Source organism: Artemia sp. Qi Xiang Cuo, chromosome 17 (assembly GCF_049724085.1).
Source record: "Artemia sp. Qi Xiang Cuo chromosome 17, ASM4972408v1, whole genome shotgun sequence".
Lineage (NCBI taxonomy): Eukaryota > Metazoa > Arthropoda > Branchiopoda > Anostraca > Artemiidae > Artemia > Artemia sp. Qi Xiang Cuo.
The window spans coordinates 34,864,514-34,887,935 of record NC_142810.1 but is presented as its reverse complement, the minus strand read 5'-3'; the positions used below and the strand labels follow the sequence as shown (position 1 = coordinate 34,887,935).

Sequence of the window (23,422 nt, the reverse complement as noted above, 5' to 3'; positions counted from 1 at the left end):
CTAAACTAAAACATTTAACTGAAACTAAACTAAACTATAACTCTAACTAAAAATCTAAACTAAGAATCTTAACTAAAACTCTTAATTCTAACTAAAACTCTAAGCTAAGAGTATAAAGTAAAATTATATACTCTAAACTAAAACTCTTAAATACTATAACTGTAATTAAAACTGTGAGCTAATACCAAACTGAAACTCTAAACTGAACCTCTTAACTAAAACTAAACTATAACTCTAAACTAAAATTCTTAACAAAAATTAAACTAAACTATAACTCTAAATAAAACTCTAAAATCATTCCCTAAAATAAAAATCTTAAGTCTAAATTAAAACTCCATACTACAACTAAAATAACCTACAACTCTACCTAAAAGTCTAACCTATGACTTTAAACTAAAACTGTAAACTAAAACTCTTAACTAAAACTAAACTACAACTCTAAACTAAAATTCTTTACTAAACCGAAACTACAACTCTAAACTGAAACTCTTCACTAATACTAAACTAAACTAAAAGTGCAACGAAAAGTCTAAGCTAAGAATCTAGGCTAAAATTCTGAACTAAAACGTTTAGCTAATACTAAACTACAAGTTCAAAAACACTTAACTAAAACTAAAATAAAATATAACTCTTGTAAAACTCTAAAGTGCTGAGAGTCTAACTTGAAACTCTAGACTCTGAACTATAACTAAACTAAACTATAACTCTAACTAAAACTGTAAGCTAATATCAAACTAAAACCCTAAACTAGACAGGGGGGTTGTTTGGGGGCCCGGGGGCCTTTGGGGGCCTGGGGGGCATTTTGGGGCCCGGGGGCCTTTGGGGTTGCGGTAGGGGACCTCACAACACTGTTCAAATGGAACTTGTGTATTATAACGACCACAGAATTTCACCCCAAATCATCTTCTAAAATGTCTCAAACTGTTTTGCCTAAATCATCTTCTAAAAGGTCTCAAACAGTTTCGCCCAAATAATCCCATAAAAGTAATTTCGGTGTGTTCCTTTTTGTCGGCATCCCTGCGCTGTCACATTTGAAATTCCTAGGAAACCCTTTCCCGCGTAAATTATATTCAATCTGTCTTTATCTCATAGGTGTTCCTAGCTAATGACTCTCACTAAGCCTAATGACCATAGAAGCCATATTTAAAAATAGAATATTAATTTATCTCTGTCACTAAAGACCCTTTATCCCTCAGACCTAAAGATCAAAGAAGCCATATTGTTTCTTAATTCCCCTTCGTTGATCAATAATTCCCCACCGATTATGTAAATCATTTTCTCAGAAATCTAGTTCCCCTCGATTATGCAAATCAATTTCTCAGAAATTATCTCCCTTCGTGGATCAATAATCCTTGAATAAATTATAACCTGTCAGCGTTAGACTCAATTATAGATGGCAGCACGGTGTTTGCCCTGGAGTCATTAGGGCCTCCCTACTGATACGGCAGTTCCTAGAGGACACAAAGTTCAAAAACACAGTGAAAACGCTATAGTGCGCTGCGTGGAAATCGGTTGTGCAGATGGTCAACAACTTCGTATGGAACACATAGGCAGCAAACCACGCCATACTTGTCAGCAGCATGATAGAGGTATTCCAAAAACTCGGGTGTTTGATGAGTATACAGATGCACTTACTGTTCTCACACATGGAGAAGTTTCCTGAAAACCAGGGGGTGATAAGCGACGAACAGGGAGAAAGGCTCCACCAGGAGATGCACCAAATGAAGGAGAGGTACCAGGAAAGATGGGATGCAGTCATGTAGCGTACTACTGCTGGTCGCTGAAGACAGACAACCCAGCAGCTGCTCACACACGGGAATCGAAGAAACGCCGATTTATGCTGTGAACTCTAAAATTTTGTTAACGCTCATTCTTTTATTACTATTATGAATTATGCTTATCAATTTTGATGGAGAAAACAAAAATTAAATTTGAATATGTTGACGGTTATTTCTTGAGGGAAAAGCAAAAAATCGTCAGGGATTTCTCAGCTGATGATCCGCAGAAATTTGTTTTGTTTACACAAAATAGATTTTTTTTTCTGTAGCAAAAATCCTGACCTGATAGAGAAAAACCAAGGTCATTTTCAGACTCAGAGCATCAACATTAGTGTAATTAAGGTGGAAAACCCTGGACGATTTTCAAAAATATTTTTTTTTGTTACTCTGTGAAATCAACCTGGACAGCGAGAATCAAAACATGTCAAAATTGAAAATGATAGAGATGATGATTGGGTTTGGTATTTTGAGATGGATAAGGTAATTAATGCCTACTTTACCTTTGTTAAAAAAAACAAAGGTGTGGCAATATGTATTTCATAATGACGAAAGACAACCGAGGTAAAACGAACCTATCAAATTGAAAATGATAGCGATGATGATTGTGTTTTCAATTTTGAGATGGATAAGGTCATTAATGCCTACCATACCTTTGAAAATCAAAACATGGACTAGATAATTCATTGGAAGAAAAAGAAGTTTTTGTCCCAGCACCTAAACAACTAAAAGAAACAAAAGTTCGGCGATGCTGCTTGCATAATGACAAACGACAAGCTAAGGCAAAAGTTAAAGGTCCAATAAAAAAAAGTAATTTTATAAAGGCACTTCTTTTAATTAAAGGTCCATTTGGATGTCTTAACACCAAGAAAAGGCTCAAATCGTTTGCGTTTAGAAGACAAGCGACAATGAGAATCCTATATAGAAGCCTGTCATCTGTCGAGTGTCGGGGCACGGCGGCAAAACCACGGAGATCCCAGTTATATACATACATATATATATATATATATATATATATATATATATATATATATATATATATATATATATATATATATATATATATATATATATATATATATATATATATATATATTATATATATATATATATATATATATATATATATATATATATATATATATATATATATATATATATATATATATATATATATATATATATATATATATATATATATATATATATATATATATATATACTCATTAGAGTTGTTGAAACTCATTTAGAGTCTTAACAACTCTAAATGAGTCTAACAACATGTTTTAATAAAAGAGCTAAGAGATAGAAAAGGAGAGTGAAAGAGAGAAAGACTGAGAGAGAGAGAGAGACGTAGTTGGTTAATCTTTTGACAAAATAAAAAACATATTAGGTTGATCAAAGTAAGGGCTGTGGTCAGCCATTGATTAGATTTAGAGTCAGAAATTTTTTTTTTGAATAATTTGAAAAACAATTTACTGATGCCAATTTAGCTGCTTTAATAGGACTATTCTCGTGTGACATTTATAAATGCTAAAATAAAGGCTAAGAAACACAACAAATTATCTATTATTATCTCTTTTTTTGGAGGGTGGGGGTGGTAAGCGTCAAGATGCATGTCTAGAAAATTATATAGCAGATTTAAAAATACGGAATTTACAAACAACAAAGTATGGTTATCTTCTGATTAAACATTCATCGTCTTTTCTTAGAATCCACGTTTTTCTTCCTAAGAGCACTTTAAATAAAATTTTAAATAAAACTTTAAATAAGAACACCAAGGATTCCAAAGAGATAATATATTGGGGAAGAATAACCGTATTCTATGCCCATTCGGAGAATTTCTCTTCATTTTCGTTCAGAATGAGCAGAATCATGGCTAATAACCAAATTACACCACCATTTAACACTTAAATCATTATTTCTTAGATAATTCAAATTTGAATCAGAAGAGGCAGTAGATCAAAGACATCTAATTCTTTTTTTTTATTCTCAGGCAATGCGTTAAATAAAAATATATGTCTCAATTCTTCTTAAGATATAATAGTGGCAAGCTTGTGATTAGTAGCCAAAAATCAATTCCGGAAAAAGAAAGTCTTCTATAGGGAAAGTCTGTATTAATTAAAAGTTGTGCCCGATAACTAATCTTTTCCAGTCTTCTATGCTTATATTAACTGATATTAGTTTAAGAGATAATTTGAAATTTTCAAAGAATATTATCCAGCTCACTTATAAACTCTGAAAGAGTACACAGATTCTAAAGGGATTCAAAAATAGATATGTTAGTGCCAGAAACATTGCTAGTACATTTTTAAACATGATGTATTCTATATCTAAAGTTTTTTTTATCTGTACTTTTATCTTAAAATGTAATCTGACTAAAATGTAAAGATGAAAACAAAAGTAAATATGAAATGAAAGAAAACATGACCTTTGATTGTTGAACTAAAAAGAGCTTGAAACTAGTAGCCACCACAGACGATTTAGTGATTAAAGATGCTTTAATAACTTTGTTAAAAAAGACAAAATGCTGGCAGTAACTACAGTATAACAGTCAACGATACTATTAAAAGCATAAAAAGCTTTAAAATTCGCCTAAGTTTTATGGGATGTTCGTTGGTTGTAGTTTTATTTGTTTATGAAACATAAGCTTCCACTTATAATTTTTCTTTACTCTCTGAAATAACTTTGTAAGTACATCACTAAAGCTATAACTTAAGTTAAGAAAGTCTTTACTACTTACTTATTTTCTTCTGAAAATATGTACAAAGAAAAGTGATACCTCTCCCTTAGAAAAGGCGGTAGTGGAATATACCGGCAAATTTTATCGACAGAGTTTTCAGATAAGGTACCAGAAGCTTTTAATGAGCCTTGTCGAGTTAACACACCCTGAAAAAAAAAGAAGATAGAAACTGTGTTGGTTTCGAACAAAAAGTCAAAAATATACATCTAGAAACGAACGCATCCTCGTGTGAAAATATTCAAAATGAAAAAATTATTAAGATTGTTATTTCAAATACCCTCACTTGTTTACTTCGCACGCTTTCACTTTCAATTATAAGAAAAAAAAACTAAATAAATAAATCATTATGGCTTCTGCACTGTTTCTATCTTCCCCATTTTCCTATTTTCTAACAAAGAGACATAAATACCGAAGAGTCCTTCCCAAAAGTTTCTTTTCTATTTTTGCCTAAAAGGTAACGGTGACGTAAGTAAGGGTAAGGAGATATTGATCATTACTCATGAAGCTATTCAAGGAATAGTACGTTGAATCTAAATAATCAGGCAAAGTAGATTTCCTGCAATTTTCTGCCCAGTAGATAAGAACTCCTGGTCGTAGATTTTCAGCAACAATAATCCGAGTAGTATATTTTACATTTCCGATGTGTTTTACAGTAATTATCAGAAAAATAGTGACAATCCAGATTGAAATTTAAATATCTCGATTGTTCTTCAGTAACATTTCTACAGGGCAAGATTGTGGTCAGTCCTAATTTATATTAGTACAACTCGTATTTGAAATTTATTACACAAAACTAATTTTTAACGAAAACTTTGACAAAATATTCATATTTTATCCAGAATTTGAATTCAAATCTAACGTTTCAATTCTTAAGTTTGAAATTTAAAAAAGTATACACACATTCATAATATTAACCAAGAGTAAAACAGTGTGATTAAAAACGAGCAAACATTAATCTAAAAGATTTTTTTTTCAAAAATACAAATTTCTCAAAGCAAAAGAAGTTTTTCAGTGCTATATCAAAAGCTGAGACGATCCGAAAGATAGTATAATTTCAATTATAACAGAAATTACTAACAGAATAACAGATAGTACAACAGAAATAACTACAAATAAATAAATGAAACATAAAAACAGACCTGAAATTAAAATGAATAACCAAGTCAAACCTACAACAAAGAGAAATAACCATAAATATGAGTAAGGCTATCACCTCCTAAACCTTCTGAAGACCATAGTGTCATTTGTGATATACAGACAACCAAATGTATTTTAAACATTTCCTGTTTAACGATTATAGTATTGAAAAATAAAAAGTTCGTTATATTTCCATTAACCAATCGCTCTACATCTATTAGTTTTTTCTTGTTATCTTGATTTTTGTGGTGATTTTATCATTATTTTTTAAGTTACGTTTTTGGTGAATAAAAACAACACCGTTTAAAATACATGTAATTCAATAGAATACAAACGACACAGTTTAGAGAGGTTGAAAGGAGGGTGAGTAACACCAGTCTTAATTGTAAACCTTGATTAGCCTTGTATTGCCAAAGCATTTTTCGTTGTGTTGCAGTTGACATTATGACAAATTGAGAACAAACTTTTCAAAATCCAAATCGTTTCAGTAAGATAAAAATGATGCTAAAATTTTACTAAATTTTTCATCGTAGCCTTACTCCTATTTCGATAATTTATATTTGTTTCCATTTAATTGTTCATTTAAGTTTCTATTACTCCTATTTCGATAATTTATATTTGTTTCCATTTAATTGTTCATTTAAGTTTCTATTCGTTTTAAGTTTGGATTATAAAAGTAACTTATTTCTGCTCGTTTTTCGGTTTTATGTTTTTTAACTTCGCTTTGAAAAGCGTCATTTTTAACAAATTTTAAGAAAATGTGCCCAAATAAGCTCTTTATTATTGAAAATTCTTTGTATAACATTGAAACTACCCTTGTTTGAGCAGTCGTTCTAAGAGCATCGAGAAAACAGTAAACTTTAGAAAAAAGGGTGGGGGTTAAGGGGGCAGCCCCCACTCACATAAGGAGTAACTTCTATTCATCTAAAAATTAGCTAAACTTTTCTGTAAAAGTGGGGCACTGAGAGAGTGGCAGCCTTTATCACTTAAGGAATAATTTCTATTCATTTGAGGTCTCAACGTTTCTTTTCTTTTGAAGAAACTTGTTTTTTTCTTTATGTAATATTCAATAAGACAGCATATTTTGCTTCAAGTTCACTTTGTTACATATCTCCTATGTTATTGATAATAAAAGTGTGATGTGAACCGATGAATAATAATATTCCCAATGTCTAAATTGTTAGTTATTCTCAAGGTATAGTGGTTAGTAAAGTGTCAGTGCTAGATCTGCGGGAAAACATTAAGGACGGGGGTAGACAGAGGGGGAAAAACAACTATGAAGCTCTTACATTTATTTTTAACGTACGGTTACCCCGTTAGTATAGATTCCTAAATTTACTGCTTCGAGTTCCAGTAGTCTATTCAATGGGACGACACTACCTTTTTAGTGGTTAAGTTTATAAAAGCCTTCTTTTTGGTCTTTATACAATGGAAAAAGGCGACTTCTTAGTAAAAAAAAAACGGGTTACAACACCACCTAGTGGGAATTGTTCGACCACCCTTTCCAGTGTACATAACCCTTAAGATTGACGATCGCCAAATTCATGAATTTCTCTATTACACATCGTATCGCCAAATCTTTTTCAACAGTTGCTGTAACAGTCACTGGAAAACACCCTAGATATGAAACCTTCGGAAGATCTGGAGGTTTCTTTCTAATTAAGATAAGGTCGAAAGGAATTAGTGGATACACTTTTACTCAGAAAGACAAACATTCTTTGACTTTCATTCAATAAGCCCATTTTAATTTATTTCTGTAGACAAATGTAGGTCGTATTTTGCGTTGTTCTTCTCTTCATACTTTGCAAGGAAGTATAAATCCGTCTTCAAGTTAAAATGATCAATTACCTCTAAACACAATTTTCTTTGCTTTTTCATTCTTTTCTTTTATGTCTCTTTTAAAATCAGTTTTCTATTGAACTTTACTCACAGACAATAAGCTTTGTCCATTAAGTTTTTTCACTTAAGGGCGAGTATTGATTAAATTCTTCGTTTTTTCTCCAAACCTTTATAAAAATACAATTCCTTTTTCAAGCTAAAAGAATATGTTAGCACTAGATATCTCTTTTCCTTCCCAGAACTTAATTTCTCTTGAATGAATGACGAAAAAACCGAATAATTTTGTCTTCCTAAATTAAGAAATGCGATAGATTTTAGTAATCAGTTTCGAATAGATAGGTTAAGGCTGGATGAAAATAACTAAAAAAAAAAAACACAGACGTTCTTAGGAGCATGGTATTTGGAATTCTTAGTTTAATCAGTTGACAAATATTACCAAACCATACGATTAGATTGTTATCAAGTTATTGATATTACAACAAAAAAAAAGAAAATCATAACTACCATTTCGAGCTAAAGTGAAATATCAAACACACTTAAAATAGGTTTTAACTAAGACATTTAACAGATTAAATTTTTGTTCCATAATAAGGAGATCCACAGAACATTCTTAAAGTGTGGTGTCAGCCTACAACAATTTATCTACGGCTGGGCAACGGTGTGAAAGTGGAATCTTTTGCCAACAAAATTTTGTGGCCTTCCAAATATTACGCTTTTGCCTTTTCCTCTGGGATTAGTGAAGTAAAAATGCTAGGTTTTATACCCTCTAAAGACAACTGTACTTCCCAGCTTATCAAATGAAAATGACACTTATTTTCATTTATATGTTCAATATTGATTGAATATATTCATCTCATTTGGACAGTATGTTCTTCCATTTTTGAAGCTTAAAAAGTAAACAGAAACGGATTTAAATGTAGCTAATGTTAATCAATCTACAAGTAGATCTCTCTCTTCATTTAAAACCGCAAAGAATTAATGGATATATTCTATAAAACTACTGTACATAATACATAGACGTATATAATCTATATACGTCTATATAAGGGCAATCCTAACGGGGAATTTCAATCTAAATTTGACAGATCGGCTAGCTAGATTTTCTTGTTGTTCATTTGATTTTTTTAAGAGTATGCAAATGGAATATGATTGGATGACTTCTAGTGATTGGTTCCAGTTTGAATTGTTAGTACAAAATTACTCGTATAAAAACATGGATCGCTTATATTCTCAGAAGCTGGGTAAAGGAAACTTATGTTTAAAAGACTTATAAGTCCTCTATGGACTTAGCGTATTCACTGACTCAAATTTCACAAGAATATTCATGATTATGTGTGTCAGAAGTTAAAACCTTTTTATTATTTAGGAAATCTTCAGTGATTAGAAAGGATTCGTAAGACTTCACAGGCAATGAATGCTGCCCTTGGGTCTTCGTTTTAGTCTTCTTGTATCCCTTCGAAACTGGTAGTTGATGCACAAAATTCTTGGGGATGGGCAAGGCCGTACCCAGGATTTTTTTAAGGAGGGGGTTCTACTCAAATTTTTTTTTAGGGGGGGGGGGTTTACACAAAAAATATCAAAGAACACATACAAAATTTGTTTTTATCCATTTTTGTTACGTTTTGACGCGTCAGACAAACATTTCGGGGGGAGGGGATCAGCCCCCCTAACCCCCCCTCTGGGTACGGCCTTGGGGATGGGCTAAACATTTATGAACAATCTACTTCATTGTTTGGCTGCTTGGGACAAGTATGAATTTTAGATTAAGCTCTTCCCGGTTCCAATCTGACTTCATGTCTCTTGTTGAGCTATCATTCTTAAAACAATAAACTTGAAGCCAGTATCAAACAGTTCGTGGTAACGAACTGTAAGTAAGGAGCGACCCGGCTCAATGGTAACCGAAACTTTAGAAAACGGAATTTTGATACCAATAGATACATCAAAAGAATCAAATTTTAATGCTGATTTCAAATATATAAGTTTCATCAAGTTTAGTCCTACTTATCAAAAGTTATGCGCCTGAGAAAATTTGGCTGATTTTCAAAAAAAGGGGGAAAGACCCCCTAAAATTTATAGAACCTTAATGAAAATCACACCATCATATTCAGCATATCAGAGAACCCTACTGCGGACGTTTCAAGCTCCTATATACAAAAATGTGGAATTTTGCATTTTTTGCCAGAAGAAAGATCACGGATGCGTGTTTATTTGTTCGTTTGTTTGTTGTTTTTTTTGTTTAATTTTTTTCCCAGGGGTGATCGTATTGACCCGGTGGTCCTAGAATATCGTGGGATGGCTCATTTGAAGGAAATTAAAAGTTCTAGTGCCCTTTTTAAGTGACCAAAAAAATGGAGGGCAACTAGGTTCCCTCCTACGCTCATTTTTTTCCCAAAGTCAACCGATCAAAATTTTGAGATAGCTATTTTGTTCAGCATGGTTGAAAATATGATAGATATGTCTTTTAGGATGACTTAATCCCCCGAAGTCCCCAGGGGGAGGGGTGGAAGTTATGAACTTTACCCAATGTTAACATATAGTATTGGTTATTGGGAAGTATACAGACGTTTTCAGAGGGGATTTTTTCTGGTTGTGGGGGGGGGAGTGGATCGGGGTTTATATGGGAGGATCTTACCATGAAGGAAGTTTTCATGGGAGAAGAGACATTGCTATGAAGGGGGTGCCGGATTTCCCAGCATTTTTTAAATAAAGATAAGAAATTATATATTAAAAAAATGAGTTTTTTAACTGAAAGTAAGGAGCAACATCATAACTTAAAACGACAGAAAACATTACGTATATGATTGGTTTCATCCCCTAGTCAATACCTCGCTCTTTAAGCCAAAGTTTATTTAGTACTTTCATAAGAGCTATTTTTTCTAATTAACGGCATTTGTGATTAAGGGGTCATTTTTAAAGAATTGGAACAAAATTCAAACTTTAGCTTAAAGAGCAAGGTACTAACTAGGGGGCGAACCCTCTAATATACGTATTAAAAATATAAGAATATAGAAGATCGTTAGGTAAGTTAATTCGTAAATTACGTATATTTATTACTAATAAAAAAATTCCTAAACGGAATTAAACAGGTTTTGAGAAAGCCATTTAACCAAATAAAAGTAAAATTAATATTCAATTTTTTTTTTATTATTCATGTACGGTGAGCCAAAATCAAAATCTGTATTAATTGAAAAACGTTCAAAAATTAAATATAAAAAAAAACAAGTTTTTTTTAACTGAAAGTAAGGAACGACGGTAAAACTTAAAACGAACAGAAATTATTCCGTATATGAAAGGGGCTGTCACCTCCTCAACGCCTCGCTCTTTACGCTAAAGTTTGACTTTCACACAACTCAATTTTTTTTAAACAAAAAAAAACTTTAGCGTAAAGAGCGAGGCGTTGAGGAGGGGACAGCCCCTTTCATATACGGAATACTTTCTGTTCGTTTTAAGTTTTAACGTCGTTCCTTACTTTCAGTTAAAAAAACTTGTTTTTTTTTTATTTAATCTGAATTAGAAACGGGTAGAGTTAACGACGGTTTAAAGAATTGGTCATCTCCTGGACCTGATGCTATTCCTACTAAAATTAGATAAGAAACGAGTTTTTGTAACTGAAAGTAAGCAGCAACATTAAAAATTAAAACAAGTAGAAATTATTACGTACATGAAGGTGGTCGCCCCCTTCTCAGGGTCTTTCTCTTTACCCTAAAGTTCGAATTTTGTCACAATTCTTTAGGAATGACTCCTGAATCATAAAGGCGGTTAGTTAGAATGAAAAGCTTTTTTAAAAGTACTAAAAACAAAACTTTAGCGTAAAAAGTGAGGTACTGAGGGGGAAGCGACCCCCCTTATACCTACGTAGTAATTTCTGTTCGTTGCAAGTTTTAATGTGGCTCCTTGCTTTGAGTTAAAAAAAAACTTGTTTTTTAATTTAATTTCTGATTTTTTCTTTAAATACTGCTGGGAAACCCTCATTCCTCCATGGAAAATTGCCTTTTCCATGAAAAATTCCTCCATGGAAAGATCTCCTGACGTAGCCCTTCCCTCCGCCCTCTTAACCAAAAAAATCTCGAATGAAAATATGCATGTGCACTTCCCAATAACCAAAACAATATGTAAACAATTAGTAAAGTTCATAACTTACAGACCTTCCTCCGGGGACTGTGGGGGGGGGGGGATAATTCATTCTCAAATACATAGTTATTATATTTTTTCGACTATGCTGAAAAAATGTTGAAATTTTGATCGGGTAAAAATGAGCGTGAGAGGGGGGCCAGCTGCCCTCCCATATTTCTGTCACTTCAAAAGGACAGTAGAACATTTGATTTCCGACCAAATGAGCCTTCTCCCGATCTTCTACAATTGCTGGTTCTATACAATCACCCCCCTGGGGAAAACAAACGAACAAAATAACAAAACAAAAAACAAACAAACAAATGAACTCGCATCAGTGATCTTTCTTCTGGCAAAATATGCAAAATTTCCCATCTTAGTATATAGGAGTTTAAAACCTCTACAATAGGGTCCCCAGGTATGCTGAATCTGATGGCGTGATTTTCATTAAGATCATTTGATGTTTCGAGACTGTCTCCCCCTTTTTCAAAAATTGCGCAAATTTTTCTCAGGCTCTTAACTTTCGATGGGCACCTTTAAATTTGATGAAATTTATTTATTTTGAATAAGCATCAAGATTTGATTCTTTTGATGTATTTATTGTCATCATCAAGACTCCGTTTCTTAGAGTTTGGTCACTATTGAGCCGCACAACTATTGAGCTCCTTACTTACAGTTCGAGTAAAAAGGGGGGTACCAGCGCAATCAGTACATAATTTATGCATGTTTTTATGGTTTCTCAGTGAGAATGAAAAAACAGGATTTTTCTCAGTTGAAAAAACAGGATTTTTCTCACTTTTATGGATGTTTTTTGGACGGTTATGAGTGTTGGTCAATTTATTTGATGTTTTTCATGGATGTCAACAGTAATTTATGTCTGTTTTATGGTTTTTGTCAGTGAGAATGAAAAAACAGGATTTTTCTCACTTTTATGGATGTTTCTTGGACGATTATGAGTGTTGGTCAATTTATTTGATGTTTTTCATGGATGTCAACATCAATTTATGTCTGTTTTATGGTTTTTGTCAGTGAGAATGAAAAAAACAGCGACGAGTACAGCAATTTATGGATGTTTTATGGTTTTTGTCAGTGATAATGAAAAAACAGCGACAAGTACAGCAATTTATTGATGTTTTATGGTTTTTGTCAGTGAGAATGAAAAAAACAGGATTTTTCTCACTTTGATGGATGTTTCATGGATGGTTAGGTGTTTAGGTCAATTTATGGATGTTTTTATGGTTTTTTGTCAGTGAGAATGAAAAACAGGATCTTTCTCACTTTGATGGATGTTTCATGGATGGTTATGTGTGTTGGTCAATTTATGGATGTTTTTATGGTTTTTGTCAGTGAGAATGAAAAAACATGATTTTTCTCACTTTGATGTATTTTCATGGTTTCGGTGAAATTGATTTACATAATCGAGGGGAATTATTGATTCACGAAAGGAGAGATAATTTCTGAGAACTTGATTTACATAATCGCTAGAGGGATTATTGATTTACGAAAAGGGGAATAAAGAAACAAGTATGGCTTCTTTGATCTTAGGTCTGAGAGATAAACGCTCTATAGGTCAGAGAGAAAAATTAATGTTCTATTTTTAAATAGGGCTTCATTGATCTTTAGTGACAGGTATTAGAAATGACATCACTTGTTATCTTGGAATTATCCTGGAGTCTCAAGAGATACAAACTCTATTTTTAAATACGGCTTCACTGATCTTTAAGTGAGAGATAAATTGATATTCTAAAGAAGCCATAATAGTGTAGCTAGGAACATTTATGAGATGAAGAGATTAACGCGGGAAAGGGTTTCCTAGAAATTTCAGATGTGACAGCGCAGGGATGTCAAAAACAAAAGGAACACACAGAAATTACGTTTAGGGATTATTTGGGCGAAACCATTTTAGACATTTTAGGGAATTATTTCGGCGAAACAGTTAGAGATATTTTAAAAGATGATTTTAGAAGATGTTTTAGAAGAGGATTTGAGGGTGAAACTCTATGGTCATTATAATACACAAGTTCCATTTGAACAGTGTCGTGAGGTCCCTACCCCAACCACAAACGGCTCAGATCCCCCTACCCCAACCCCAAAGGGCTCCGATCCCCCCTACCCCAACCCCAAAGGAAGCCCCCCGGCCCCAAACGGCCCCCCGGCTCCCAAAAGGCCCCCACCAACCCAAAGGCCCCTGAGCCCCCATTTTTTAATACTTTTTTAAGGCTTCATTATATCTTTTCAGAAAAAGTTATTTTCTTAATGTCCATCCTAAACCCATTTTACAAGTTGAAATGGGCGAAATCGTTTTAGACATTTTAGGGAATTATTTCGGCGAAACAGTTAGAGACATTTTAAAAGATGATTTTAGAAGATGTTTTAGAAGAGGATTTTAGGGTGAAACTCTATGGTCGTTATAATACACAAGTTCCATTTGAGTAGTATCGTGAGGTCCCCTACCCTAACCCCAAAGGTCCCCGGTCCCCCTAATGCACCTCGAGTCCCCAATCGTACTCTGTGCTTGTTCATAGACACGACGCGGCTTTCCCACTGATACTCTATGGCAGGCTATCGACACTACCTAGTTTATTGCATGCATTAAATCAGTATTTTTTACACAGTGGAAGGATAAACACACAATTCATATCTGTAAAAAAGTGAAGATTAATTATTCGACGAAAGTATGTGCACATGATAAAATCATCGTCGTGTTGAATGCTGACAAGGAGAAATACCTGAACTATGAAACGAGTGCAAGTGGTAACACTATTGGAAATATATGCATGCGTTGTTATGACAGCGAGAAGTTAGATTCCTTTGGAGTACCCAAGAATTTCCATCATGCAAACGGTGGATATGCGAGAGTAACATTACCAGAGAAATTAGTACTCAAAGAGAATGCCAACGTAAAAATAATAGTTGATGAAGAGGGACAACTTCTAGCTAATGGTTCTGGTAGCATGTTAGCCGTTGATAGATCTTATCACTATCTTTCCGGTGTTAGCATTCGAATGAAAGCAAAGGGAAAAAGAAGACATGTATACAGCTGCACCAACATCATAAATCATATCATGTCAATGTGTCAAAACTGCTATCTATGTAAAAATAATGTGACAATAGACAGTGAAATCGCAGGCAGAATAAAAAGGACATTAGCAGACAATATCATCAATGAATATAAAGATGAATTGAGGGAAAGTGAAGCGCAAGTGTACTAATAATGTAAAATAATGTATGTAACATATTTTTATATTTATATTCTACATGTCGTCATTTCAATAAAAATATTTTATGCATTATTTTGTTAAGTGTTCATTATTTTTAGGTTATGATAGAACGTCAAACGTTCAGAATATTTATTAAAAAGGTCAGAGATGTAAGAAAAAGAATTTTAGACATAATAATACTACTAGCAGGCTCAATTTTTCATAGAAGATAGAAAAGTTCAAGTTCTCTTCTGAATTTTATCAAAGAACACAATACAATTCTAATTTCACCAGAGAAAATAAAAAGCTTCCACTTCAGTTTTAAGTTCACCAAGACATAAAAATTCAAAGTTCACTTCTAAATTTTTCCGTAGAAGATAGGAAAATTTATACTATGATTGTGATTATTTTCCATGATGCAGCTGTAACACTGAATATTATGATGAATATATTCTAAGAGAAGAGAAAAAGTGGTCCTTTAAGAGACAACATAAGAGGCCATTCTACGAAATGGATTTTAAACAACGAAAACCGTGGTGGAAGAGTTCTCATATATCATTTAAAGATAAAACTAATAATTGATATGCATAATGAGTTTTATATTATAATCATAAAATAAATTTGTTTATACTATATTTATTTTCTCCTACTATATATGTATAGAATAAGGATACCAGCAGAGACTTCTGTAGATGAATAGTTCAGTTTGGTTAGATCATCCCAATAGAGTACTATCAGTCCACAGTCAAGTTTTCTATCAATGATAAAAAATAAATGATTCTTCTAAATATTTTTATTCACTTGAAATATCGATATTTACAATAATTTTTAAATATATAATGTCTGGTTCAATTATCACAACTTCACTATCATTATCCTCCACTACCATTATATCTATGAGAGGGGGTGGTATAAATTCAATCTCATTATTATTTATAGTTATATCGAACAAAGGAGACATCTCCTCAAATAAATCTTCACGTACTCTAATTGAAGATAAACCTGGTGCCAATCGCTCGTCATCTACAATACACATTCGGCTTGTAGCATCAATTTCTGTACTAGTACAGAGAAGAAGCTCCTCCTCCTAAACTGTGAGCTTGTCAGTAACATCAAATGATGTACTAGTACAGAGAAGAAGCTCCTCCTCCTCAACTGTGAGCTCCCACTCGCTCCATACATCCTAAAAGATTGAGAACACTATGATCAAAAACTAGAGTTTACGGTCAAAAACCTGTATTAGTTCAGATTTTACGGGGATAGTTTATTTTCGAACCAAAGAAATGTATTTACCATAATTTTATTAAAAAAAAAAAACTAGAGTTCTGGTGCTGTGGTGAGTTGTAGTAGTAGTAGTATTATTTGAGCTAAAAATAACGACACTATTAAGATTTTGGATGAATTTATCTCTCTTTGGGCAACTAAATACAGTAATAGGATATGATAGCATCAACATTTTACATTTTTAATTTTCATGTTTTTGATTTTATATTGATGAAGAATTTAAACACAACTTCAACTAGTTTTTTTTTGTTCGAAATAGATGAAAGGTCCAATACCTCAGTTAAACTAAGAGGTTACTCTCTGTAAACTTATGTTTAATGATAAACTTGTTAGGGTGTCAAAAACTTTTTTCAAAGAAGGACATTTTTCAACTAAAAGTAAAGAGCTACTAGACTAAATCAAGAGGATATTTTTCAACTAAAAGTAATGAGCTGCTAGACTAAATAAAAAAAATCATGAATTTAAACACAGTTTTAACTATCTAGGGCTAAATTTGTTAACGATGGATCATTGAGGACATTTTTCAACTAAAAGTAAAGAGCTACTAGACTAAATCAAAGTAATGCAGAAATAATAACGAATAATTATTCAAACTTAAATTTTCTGTAAACTTTTGTCCAGTGATGAACTTGTTAGTGACAAAAACTTTTTCCAAAAGAGGACATTTTCAAATAAAAGTAGAGCTGCTAGACTAAATAAAAAATCATGAATTTATGCACGGTTTTAACTAGCTAGGGCTAAATTTGTTAACGATGGATCATTGAGGACATTTTTTTACTAAAAGTAAAGAGCTACTAGACTAAATCAAAGATGTGCAGAAATAATAACGAATAATTGTTCAAACTTAAATTTTCTGTAAACTTTTGTATATTGATGAACTTGTTAGAGTGACAAAAACTTTTTTTCCACAAGAGTAAATTTTCAACTAAAAGTAAAGAGCTGCTAGACTAAATAAAAAAAATCATGAATTTATGCAGAGTTTTAACCAGCTAGGGCTAAATTTGTTATCGATGGATCATTGAGGACATTTTTCAACTAAAAGTAAAGAGCTACTAGACTAAATCAAAGATGTGCAGAAATAATAACGAATAATAATTCAAACTTAAATTTTCTGTAAACTTTTGTCTAGTGATGAACTTGTTAGAGTGACAAAAACTTTTTTTCAACAAGAGGACAATTTTCAACTAAAAGTAAAGAGCTGCTAGACTAAATAAAAAAAAACATTAATTTATGCACAGTTTTAACTAGCTAGGGATAAATTTTTTAACGATGGATCATTGAGGACATTTTTCAACTAAAAGTAAAGAGCTACTAGACTAAATCAAAGATGTGCAGAAATAATAACGAATAATTGTTCAAACTTAAATTTTCTGTAAACTTTTGTATAGTGATAAACTTGTTAGAGTGACAAAAACTTTTTTCCACAAGAGGACATTTTTCAACTAAAAGTAAAGAGCTGCTAGACTAAATAAAAAAAATCATGAATTTATGCACAGTTTTAACTAGCTAGGGCTAAATTTGTGTAAAAATTCAAAATTAGGAAAGAAAATCAAATGTTCCTGTATTACCTAAGTAACACGACAAAAAATCAATAGTTTATGTACAGTTTTAAATTATAATGACGAAAAAAATTGTCATGCTACAGTTGCGATGTGTGTATAATATACAAGTATCGGAACTGTCCATGGAGAGAGAACCGGATTACACGGTATTATTTAAAACGATAAGAAATTAAATTTAAAAAATTCAACTGAAAGTAAGAAGCAACATCAAAGTTTATAAACGAACAGAAATTATTATGTATATGAAAAGGGTCAACCCCCTCCTCAAGACATCACTCTTTACACAACTTTTTTAGAATTTAAAAACAGAGTTTATTATTATTAAAAATATTGAATAAAACTTTTTTATTTGATTATCTGAAGCATAGTTTAATGTTTTACTTTGAACAAACTACTTTGTTAATGCGTTACTTTTTATAAACACCAAGTATAAAGGCATTTAATTATCTAGGTGCTTGAAAACCAAGTTCAAAACTAACGATACTGTTTAAAATAATTAGCTCCAACGCTTCGACATTGCTTAATAGATTTCGTATTATTTACATTAGATGAGGTCTACTTACATATTGGGAGTTTTTATCTTAGTTTTTGTATAAATCGTTTCGTTTTTGTAAAAAATTATAGAAAATATATTTCTATTGTTCAAATATGTAAAATCCATAGGGGAAAATATAAATTAAAATTTAAACGTAAATTAGCCATTGAAGGACCGGTGAGTTCATTTGGAGTATTCATTACTTTATATATATATATATCTATCTATATTTCAATATGCACTGAAGTTAATGACATCAAACATTAAATAATATGCGGTAATAACGGCATATTTCCTTTCCTTAATCAAATTAATAAATGCTGACCTATAGGATCATGGAAAACAGGTTCATTTTATGTCTTCTTTTTATTTGCATAAGACCTCAAATGTCAAAAGCCATTCTATGACTTGTTTTTCAGAAATAGAATTATTTCTACGTGAACAAAGCAACTTCATGTATATGAAATTTCTTGTCATAATGTGCATATTTTTCCAAAATCGTCTAATAAATATATAGATGTATTTTTTCTTCAACATAGTTGAAATACTCAATAACTATGTCTTTAGAGATAAAATGGACCCTTCAGCCCCTGGGGGAAAGGTTTTTAAGTTATGAAATTTATACATAAGCCGGTAAGAGTTGGGATTGAAAAAGGTTTGTACTACAACTCGAAGCACAACAGTCGAGAGGGGGTTCATTCTAATTGAAAAAAGATTCTAGTGACCCTTTTAAGTAACAAAAAATAATTGGAGGACAACCAGGCTCCCCCCCCTCCCACATCACCTTTTCCAAAATCGTCTAATGGGAGCCACGGAGCCAAAGGCCGGCCACGGGTGGGACCCCACCACCAAGGTTAGGATAGGTTAGGTTACCTAACATTTCTAGGTGGGCCCCTCACCCCCCGGGCCACGGGGACCGAAAGCCTACCACGGGTGGGACCCCCACCAACATGGTTAGGTTAGGTTACCTAACATTTCTAGGTGGGCCCCCCACCCCCGGGGCCACGGGGACCGAAAGCCTACCACGGGTGGGACCCCCACCATCAAGATTAGGTTAGGTTACCTAACATATCTAGGTGGGCCCCCACCCCCGGGGCCACAGGGACGAAAGCCTGACAAAGGTGGGACCCTCATCACCAAGGTTAGGTTAGGTTAGGTTACTTAGAATTTCTAGGTTAACTTATATAAGGTTAAGTGGTGCGCCACTTAACGTGATGTAAGTTAACCTAGAAATGTTAGGTAACCTAACCTAACCTTGGTGGTGGGGGTCCCACCCGTGGTAGGCTTTCGGTCCCCGTGGCTTCGGGGGTGAGGGGCCCACCTACAAATGTTAGGTTACCTAACCTAACCAAGATGGTGGGGGTCCCACCCGTGGTAGGCTTTCGGTCCCCGTGGCCCTGGGGGTGAGGGGCCCACCTAGAAATGTTAGGTAACCTAACCTATCCTAACCTTGGTGGTGGGGTCCCACCCGTGGCCGGCCTTTGGCTCCGTGGCTCCCATTAGAATATTTTGGAAAAGGTGATGTGGGAGGGAGGGGGGGGAGCCTAGTTGTCCTCCAATTATTTTTTGTTACTTAAAAGGGTCACTAGAATCTTTTTTTCAATTAGAATGAACCCCCTCTCGACTGTTGAGCTTCGAGTTGGAGTACAAATCTTTTTCAATCCCAACTTTTACCGGCTTATGTATAAATTTCATAACTTAAAAACCTTTCCCCTAGGGGCTGAAGGGTCCATTTTATCTCTAAGGACATTGTTATTGAGTATTTCAATTATATTGAAGAAAAAAATCCATCTTAAAATTGATTAGACGATTTCGGAAAAATTTGGACATTATGACAAGAACTTTCATATATACCGTATGAAGTTACTTTGTTCACGTAGAAATAACTCTATTTCTGAAAAACAAGTCATAGAATGGCTTATGACATTGGGGGTCTTGTGCAAATGAAAAGAAGACATAAAATGAACTTGTTTTCCATGATCCTATAGGTCAGCATTTATTAATTTGATTAAGGAAAGGAAATAAGCCGTTATTACCGCATATTAATTAGTGTTTGATGTCATTAACTTCAGTGCATATTGAAATATAGATATATATATATATATATATATATATATATATATATATATATATATATATATATATATATATATATATATATATATATATATATATATATATATATAAAAAGTAATGAATACTCCAAATGAACTCACCGGTCCTTCAATGGCTAACGACGTTTAAATTTTAATTTATATTTTCCCCTATGAATTTTACATATTTGAACCATAGAAATATATTTTCTATAATTTTTTACAAAAACGAGACGATTTATACAAAAACTAAGATAAAAACTCCCAACATTTAGTTCTATTAATCAATGTCGAAGCGTTGGAGCTAATTTTTTTAAACAGTATCGTTAGTTTTGAACTTGGTTTTCAAACACCTAGATAATTAAATGCCTTTATACTTGGTGTTTATAAAAAGTAACGCATTAACAAAGTAGTTTGTTCAAAGTAAAACATTAAACTATGCTTCAGATAATCAAATAAAAAAGTTTTATTCAATATTTTTAATAATAATAAACTATGTTTTTAAATTCTAAAAAAGTTGTGTAAAGAGTGATGTCTTGAGGAGGGGGGTGACCCTTTTCTTATGCGTAATAATTTTTGTTCGTTTATAAACTTTGATGTTGCTTCTTACTTTCAGTTGAATTTTTTAAATTTAATTTCTTATCGTTTTAAATAATAACGTGTAATCCGGTTCTCTCTCCATGAACAATTCCGATACTTGTATATTATACACACATCGCAACTGCAGCATGACAATTTTTTTTCGTGATTATAATTTAAAACTGTACATAAACTGTTGATTTTTTGTCGTGTTACTTAGGTAATACAGGAATATTTGGGTTTCTTTCCTAATTTTGAATTTTTACACAAATTTAGCCCTAGCTAGTTAAAACTGTGCATAAATTCACGATTTTTTTTATTTGGTCTAGCAGCTCTTTACTTTTAGATGACAAATGTCCTCTTGTGGAAAAAAAGTTTTTGTCACTCTAACAAGTTTATCACTATAAAAAAGTTTACAGAAAATTTAAGTTTGAACAATTATTCGTTATTATTTCTGCACATCTTTGATTTAGTCTAGTAGCTCTTTACTTTTAGTTGAAAAATGTCCTCAATGATCCATCTTTAACAAATTTAGCCCTAGCTAGTTAAAACTGTGCATAAATTCATGATTTTTTTTATTTAGTCTAGCAGCTCTTTACTTTTAGTTGAAAAATTTCCTCTTGTTGAAAAAAAGTTTTTGTCACTCTAACAAGTTCATCACTAGACAAAAGTTTACAGAAAAATTAAGTTTGAACTTTTATTCGTTATCATTTCTGCACGTCTTTGATTTAGTCTAGTAGCTCTTTACTTTTAGTTGAAAAATGTCCTCTTGTGGAAAAAAAGTTCTTTTCATTCTAACTAGTTCATCACTAGACAAAAGTTTACAGAAAATTTAAGTTTGAACAATTATTCGTTATTATTTCGGCACATCTTTGATTTAGTCTAGTAGCTCTTTACTTTTAGTTGAAAAATGTCCTCAATGATCCATCGTTAACAAATTTAGCACTAGCTAGTTAAAACTGTTTATAAATTAATGATTTTTTTATTTAGTCTAGCAGCTATTTACTTTTAGTTGAAAATTTACTCTTGTGGAAAAATAGTTTTTATCACTCTAACAAGTTCATCACTATACAAAAGTTTACAGAAAATTTACGTTTGAACAATTATTCGTTATTATTTCTGCAAATCTTTGATTTAGTCTAGTAGCTCTTTACTTTTATGATCCATCGTTAACAAATTTAGCCCTAGCTAGTTAAAACTGTGCATAAATTCATGATTTTTTATTTAGTCTAGCAGCTCTTTACTTTTACTTTAAAATTTTTCTCTTGTGGAAAAAAAGTTTTTGTCACTCTAACAAGTTCATCACTAGACAAAAGTTTACAGAAAATTTAAGTTTGAATAATTATTCGTTATTATTTCTGCACATCTTTGATTTAGTCTAGTAGCTCTTTACTTTTAGTTGGAAAATGTCCTCAATGATCCAAAGTTAACAAATTTAGCCCTAGCTAGTTAAAACTGTGTATAAATTCATGACTTTTTTTATTTAGTCTAGCAGCTCATTACTTTTAGTTGAAAAATGTCCTCTTGATTTAGTCTAGTAGCTCTTTACTTTTAGTTGAAAAATGTCCTTTTGTGAAAAAAGTTTTTGACACCTTAACAATTTTATCATTAGACATTAGTTTACAGAAAGTAGCCTCTTAGTTTAACTGAGGTATTGGACCTTTCATCTATTTCGAACAAAAAAAACAAAAAACTAGTTGAAGTTGTGTTTAAATTCTTCATCAATATAAAATAAAAAAGATGAAAAATAAAAATGTAAAATGTTGATGCTATCATATCCTATTACTGCATTTAGTTGCCCAAAGAGAGATAAATTCATCCAAAATCTCAATAGTGTCGTTATTGTTAGCTCAACTACTACTACTACTACTACAACTCACCGCTGCACCAGAACTCTAGTTTTTTTTGTAAGAAAATTATGGTGAATACATTTATTTGGTTCGAAAATAAACTATTTCCGTAAAATCTGAACTAATACAGGTTTTTGACCGTAAACTCTAGTTTTTGATCAGTGTTCTCAATCTTTTAGGATGTATGGAGCGAGTGGGGGCTCACAGTTGAGGAGGAGAAGCTTATTCTCTGTACTAGTACATCATTTGATGTTACTGACAAGCTCACATTTGAGGAGGAGGAGCTTCTTCTCTTTACTAGTACAGAAATTGATATTACGAGCCGAATGTGTATTGTAGATGACGAGCGATTGGCACCAGGTTTATCTTCAATTAGAGTACGTGAAGATTTATTTGAGGAGATGTCTCCTTTGTTCGATATACCTATAAATGATAATGAGATTGAATGTATACCACCCCCTCTCATAGATATAATGGTAGTGGAGGATAATGATAGTGAAGTTGTGATAATTGAACCAGACATTATATATTTAAAAACTATTGTAAATATTGATATTTCAAGTGAATAAAAATATTTAGAAGAATAATTTATTTTTTATCATTGATAGAAAACTTGACTGTGGACTGATAGTCCTCTATTGGGATGATCTAATCAAACTGAAATATTCATATACAGAATTCTCTGCTGGTATCCTTATTCTATACATATCAAGTA

The 23,422-nt window shown here is 32.5% G+C and overlaps 1 protein-coding gene across 1 annotated transcript in view; it reads right to left on the bottom strand.

The window, feature by feature from the left end:
- The window catches only part of LOC148942136 (voltage-dependent T-type calcium channel subunit alpha-1H-like), a 386,818-nt gene that overhangs the window by 123,560 nt on the left and 239,836 nt on the right, over positions 1–23,422 (bottom strand). Inside the window, exon 16 of the mRNA XM_089103241.1 lies at positions 4,519–4,664. Coding sequence (XP_088959367.1) covers positions 4,519–4,664 — 146 coding nt within the window. The remainder of the gene's footprint in view (positions 1–4,518; positions 4,665–23,422) is intronic.